General features: G+C 35.3%; 1 protein-coding gene across 1 annotated transcript; it reads left to right on the forward strand.

The window, feature by feature from the left end:
- Positions 1–4,589: 4,589 nt before the first annotated feature.
- Positions 4,590–5,693, forward strand: LOC142317485 (uncharacterized). Its single transcript, XM_075354050.1, has one exon. It carries the CDS (start codon positions 4,590–4,592, stop codon positions 5,691–5,693), a length of 1,104 nt encoding a protein of 367 aa, XP_075210165.1.
- Positions 5,694–6,695: the final 1,002 nt, after the last annotated feature.

Below are 6,695 nucleotides of genomic sequence, written 5' to 3' on the forward strand. Positions count from 1 at the left end.
GTATTTTTGTAAAAATATACTAATTTTACTAATACTCAGCCATCTCCAGACATCGCGTCGGCAGTGTTGATGCAGCCTACATTCTATCGCCGTTACTTCATCGACGTGTCAGGCGTTATCGGTAAGCTGACTGCCACTCTTATAACATTATAATTAATCTGAAATGCCTGTTTACGTTAATTATCCTTATTTAATTTACATCAGTACGTACGCCTTGCTTATCTCAAATCCTTACGTAACCCTACTTACAAATTACCATTATCAATTTAAAACTACCAAACCTATTTATCATATATTTATATTCCTTTCATTTATCGTTATTTCCTTAGTTTATTGTTTGTTAATATTATTTCTTATCGCAATTATTCAAACTTGTTGATTACATCTTGTATTATTCAAACTGACTAAAATGCCAAATACAGATGATGAAATAGGTAATAAGATGCTTACAACAAATTTTGAAACCCAAATGAAACAAAACAGGCGTAAACGAGGTACATTTAAAGGCTCTATTACGCGCATAAAAACATTTGTAGAGTCTCTAGACTCTGAAAAACCAGATCTTGATTTAGTAAAGGTCAAACTGGATCATTTAGAAACAACTTGGCATAATTCTGATGAGGTGCAAACCCTTTTAGAACTTAACCACGAAAGTGAAGAAGCAAATAGGGAAGAAGTGGAAGAAATATTTTTTATTTTTAAATCAAAGTTACAAAAAATCTTAAATTCCAACTGCCATAGATCATTGTCTCCAAGCTCATCTAGTTCGTCTAGAAATTCTAACTGCAGCAATCATAAAAATGGTAAACCTATTATTCTTCCAAAAATAAATTTGCCGAAATTTAATGGTTCCTATGAAGACTGGTTAACTTTAATGAATTTTTCCGTGCAGTAGTTCATGACAACGAAAATTTAACGGTAATTCAAAAATTTCATTACTTGACATCATAATTAACTGATTTCGCTCTACAAATAATCAAAAACTTATCGGTCACAGCTGATAATTATACAGTCGCCTGGAAATTACTCGAAACTAGGTTTGCCAACAAGCGACTCATAGCTTCAAAACATGCTCGTGAAATACTTAATGTTCAGAGTATTCCAAAGGAATCTGCATCTGGCATATTTAATTTTATTGATACAATATCGAGTAATATAAATGCGTTAAAGACATTAAAACTCGAGACTAATTATGCAGAATTTGTTTTAACCCAATTGTTTGTCCAGCGCTTAGACCAAGCAACTATACGGGCCTGGGAATCCACCATATCGACTGATACCTTCCCGGATATCGATCAGTTTATCAGTTTCCTCGAAAGGCGCAGACAAATCTTAGAAAGTTCTGTTTCAGAGTCCCAAGGCAAAAATTCTCAAAAATATTCGGTAGATTCGCATCGCACGAAACAATACAATCAATTTAAGCGAGACAAAGACTTTAAGTCTTCCCAGAAAATTCATGCTCATGCAGTTAGTATAGCAAACTCAGAATGTCCTTACTGTAAGTAACCTCATTTACTCTACAAATGTATGAATTTTCTTAAGTTGCCAGTAAATGGTAGAATATCATTCGTCAAAAGGCACAGATTATGTTTTAACTGCCTTAATAGTAACCAGAATGTCAAAGAATGTTATAATTCTCATTATTGTAAATACTGTAAGCGTAAACATCATTGAATCTTGCACGACAATGCATTCTCCCAAGTTAAGGAATCTAACACTATTTCTAAGGATAAAACAGAAGACACAGTTAAAGGGATAGCTCAGGTTGACCCAAACGTATGCAGTAACTATTGCAGTTTAAAGATTCAGAGCGCGACACGAGTTTTACTAGCCACTGCTATAGTTGGTGTCAAGGATTCACAAAAAACGCTACAACCTTGCAGGGTGTTGCTTGATGCAGGCTCGCAAGGTAACTTCATTACTGAAGACACGGTTCAACGTTTAAAGCTAAAGCGTGAACGGGAAAATCTACCAATTCATGGAATAAATAACATCTCAGCCACCGTAAAGTACAGTGTTACTATTCAGTTACATTCAAATTATCAAGAATATGCTACTACAATTAAATGTTTTGTTTTACCTTGTATTACAAGTTCTATGCCCTCCGAACCCATCAATACGAGTACGTGGAACCTTCCAAAATTCGTAACTTGCGGATTATCATTTTAACATACCCGGTAATATAGACATATTGATAGGATCTGAGTTGTATTTACATTTAATGAAGAAGGGTCAAATAAAGAAAACTGAGAACTTCCCAGTCATTCAAGAAACCACATTAGGTTGGATAGTCGCAGGCAGATTACCATCAGCAGATGAAAATGAAAACCCGCCTAAGATAACGTCACTATTTATTAATTCAGAACTAAATATTCAAAATCAGTTAAAACAATTTTGGGAACTGGAGGAGATTAAAACTACTCCTCGCACCAAGGAAGAAAGGATGTGCGAACAGCATTTTCTGGAAAACTTCAAGCGAAATCAAGATGCCAGATTCATTGTTAGATTACACAGACGACAAAACCATACACCCCTTGGCGATTCTTTCGACAATCGGCATCGCTGATTCTTGTTATTAGAGAGGAAATTAAACAAAGTCACTAATCTTAAGGAGGATTATAGCAATTTTATGAAGGATATCTTGAACTCGATCACATGCAGGTAATTGAACAACCAACAAGAAACGATGCTTTGACATGCAATGATGCCTTTGAGAGGCTATACTATCTACCACGCAGTATTCAAACAAACCAGTAGTACCACCAAACTACGAGTCGTATTCGATGCCTCAGCTAAGGCTGACAATGGAATATCCGTTAACGACACGCTCATGGTAGGTCCGACTGTGCAGCAAGACTTAATATCGATAGTATTACGCTTTAGAACAAATGTATACGCTATGACCGCCTACATTGCGAAAATGTATAGGCAAATACTGGTTGATCCAAGGGATTATGATCTTCAAAGGATTATATGGCGAAATTCTGGTGAAGAAGAAATTGACCATTACCAACTAAAAACAATAACATATGGAACAGCAACCGCGCCATTTCTCGCCACAAGATGCATTATACAACTGGCCAACCAAAACTCAAAACAATTTCCTAAGGCTTCTGAAGTGATACGTTATGACTTCTACGTAGATGACTTACAAACTGGTGCTGATGATTTAACTGCAAGGTGAAATAACAACGATTCTAAAGCATGCGGGATTCGACCTACGTAAATGGTGTTCTAACAGCTCAACTCTTCTGGAATCCGTATCCGAAACCGATGATTCAAACCATACATTTAACTTTTCTAGCGAGGGAATCAACACATTAGGTTTAATTTGGAACCGCATTCAAGATACGTTATGTTTTTCAACTAATGTAAAAACCGACAACTTATTTACTAAAAGAATACTCGACCCCCTTGGTCTGTTAGGTCCAATTATTATGCGGTGTAAGGTATTCATGCAACAATTACGGCTCCAAAATCTAGAATGGGACGATAAACTTCCAGAAAACCTTCTTAATAAGTGGTCTGACATTTGTAAAAACTTCCATTCATCGAGCAAATTAAGATTCCTAGATTAGTCTAGTCTATCCAGTAAGTGTACTGAAAAATATTTGATATACAATTACATAGATTTTCTGACGCTTCAAAAGATGGTTATGGAGCTTGTATATACTTACGTTCAGTTAACATCTTTGGAAATATATTAATTAAACTCCTTTGCTCTAAATCACGGGTGGCTCCAGTAAAACAAATATCTATTCCAAGATTGGAATTATGTGGAGTACTCTTGATGGCAAGGTTGCTCAACTTTGTAAACCCTGCACTTAAATTAACTATAAATAAAATTTATTTATGGACTGATGTACAGTCCATGGACAGTTGTACTTTCTTGGATATCAGCATTACCAACAAAATGGAAGACCTTCGTAGCAAATCGAGTTTCAGAAATCCAAGACTTAACCGATGACTGTGTTTGGGGACATGTTTCTACAGATGAAAACCCAGCTGATGTACTTTCTCGTGGAAACGACGAATTTGAACTGCAGATCAATCAATTATGGTGGTAATTATGGGCCTTCTTGGCTTAACAAACCGTCAGAATACTGGAATCATAAACCTTTTGATGAAACTAACTTAGAAGCTGATTGTTCAAGTGAACTTCGCAATGTATCTACTTCATTTGCGGTAACCACAAATTTGTCAGATTTATCAGACTCATTTTCGTCTTTACAAAAAATGATAAATACGCTTTCTTATTGTATAAGATTTTTAAAATTTTGAAAACTAAAGATAATAGTATCAATAGAGATGTCTTATCAGTTAAGGAAAAGGAATCTTCTTTGTTACGTTGTATCATACATACCCAAAACATTAATTTTCAAACTGAAATCAAGAAATTGACCACCAATTCAAGCATCTTCAAAGATAGTAAATTGTATTCGTTACATCCATTCCTAGACAGCACGAACTGCTTAAAAGGAGGAGGTAGATTGCAACTATCTCAATTGAATTTTGATGGCAAGCATCCGATTATTCTTCCACCCAAATCCAATCTAACTAAATTAATAGTCATAAACGAGCGTTTGAGAATGTTACATGCAGGACCTCGATTGGTTCATTATCAATTACGTGAGAATTACTGGATAATAAATGGTAAAAATGTCATCAGATCAATTTTGCACAAGTGCCTATTATGCTTCCGATTTAAGGCAAAACAGTCACAACAATTAATGGGTCAATTGCCGAGCCATCGCACTCAGGTAACATACAAACCATTTATGAACTCTGGTATAGATTACGCCGGACCTCTGACAATTCGGCATGGTGGGCGGAATTCAAAGATAAAAACAAAATGTTATGTCGCTCTATTTATTTGTCTTTCTACAAAGGCGATACATTTGGAATTAGTCAGTGATTTATCAACTCATGCGTTCTTAGCAGCACTGAGGAGATTTACTTCAAGAAGAGGTCTATGTTCAAACATTTATAGCGATAATGGAACAAACTTCGTGGGCGCAAATAATTTGCTTCGCTCGATGTACTCATTTTTAAATACTAGCCAAGTGAGACAAAAAATAGTAAACTCTGCATCTGAAAATGGCATCCAGTGGCACTTTATACCTCCCAATTCCCCTCATTTTGGAGGCCTTTGGGAGGCAGCTGTAAAGTCAGTAAAATTTCACCTCCGACGTGCGGTAGGAAATGTAGCCTTTACGTTTGAAGAGCTCAATACTATTCTGACTCAGATTGAAGCTTGTCTTAATTCTCGGCCTTTATGTGCCTTATCTTGCAACCCATCCGACCCAAAACCTTTGACACCTGGACATTTTCTTGTAGGCGGCCCACTTACTTCCTTGCCAGATCATAACCTAACTGACTTACCTATAAATAGGTTTAACAGGTGGCAGTTAGTTCAGCGATGTGTTCAACATGTTTGGGATCGATGGTCCGCTGATTACTTATCTCAGCTCCAGCAACGCTCTAAATGGAAATCCGAATCACCATCTCTGAAACCTGGAAATTTGGTGCTAATGAAGGAAGATAACATTCCCGCTCTTCAATGGAAGCTGGGAATAGTTGAGAACGTTCATCCCGGTCCAGACAATCTAGTTCGTGTGGTAACAGTTCGAAACTCCTTAGGAGTGTTTAAAAGGCCAGTGACAAAATTATGCCCATTACCCACCAGTGACTAATGTTATGTTAATTAAACAGTATAGCCGTATTATCTATGTGAAAATAATCATCTTGTTCTACATTATTATCGTTTATTTCTTATATATTTTGTTCTTATTCGTTAATAATTTTCTCATTATCATTATTTTTAAGATTACATAAGTTTATTGTTATGTTACTTATGTTTATTACTATTTAATGTTTTAATCATCTAATGCTCTTTTAAGTCTTTATACTATTTTTGTTAAGTGAATTAATTATCGAACGTTTTATTTAGTTGAGAAATCATATCGATTTCTGGTTGGCGGTATGTTGCGTCGCTTCCTTCGGCAGAAGAGTGAACTATTCTTGTAACATATAGTAATAAGTCTGTGTGCTACGAGCAACCATACTATACGGCCGAGTCGCCAACTAATGTATCAATATTCTTTTATTAGTAAAGTTATTATTATCGTAGTATGTTTAATTCAAGTGTTTTTATTCTACAGTCCACTTTATATTAACTTCAACTATCAATACACCATAAATGTGTTCGCTATTTTTTAATAATTTTGTGATTTATGTCAGTTTCCTCTACAACACTCAAGCGTTTACATTAAAATTCAATACGGTCACCAGAAGGTTTGGTGAATTACTTTAGTTCGAATTACTTGCTTTATATACTAATCATCGTTTTAATATTCCACCTTGGCAACTCACATCAGAAAAGCTGGTAGCATCACCAAGTTCTTACTATAATTGACATCACCTGCCAAAACATGTACTATTCAGTTGACATTCTTGAAAGATTTTTCAACTATTGAAAGCTAAGGTAATCCAAACATTATTACATAGAATCATTATTACATGATGAATCTATGCTAGATAATAAGTTGAATATACTTACTAGTTGTTGAGAGATGTATTTGTATGCCTCATAAAAAAAATATACTGTATTTATTGCTGAAAATTTTTCTGTACCTCAAAATTCGAATATATGGCGCCACTGTAATTCTTTAACTCAAGCGATTATATATATATAC

Source organism: Lycorma delicatula, chromosome 1 (genome assembly GCF_047948215.1).
Source record: "Lycorma delicatula isolate Av1 chromosome 1, ASM4794821v1, whole genome shotgun sequence".
Lineage (NCBI taxonomy): Eukaryota > Metazoa > Arthropoda > Insecta > Hemiptera > Fulgoridae > Lycorma > Lycorma delicatula.

Coding starts and splice junctions, on each gene's coding strand:
- LOC142317485 (XM_075354050.1), top strand. CDS start 4,590: ATGTTACATGCAGGACCTCGATTGGTTCATTATCAATTACGTGAGAAT.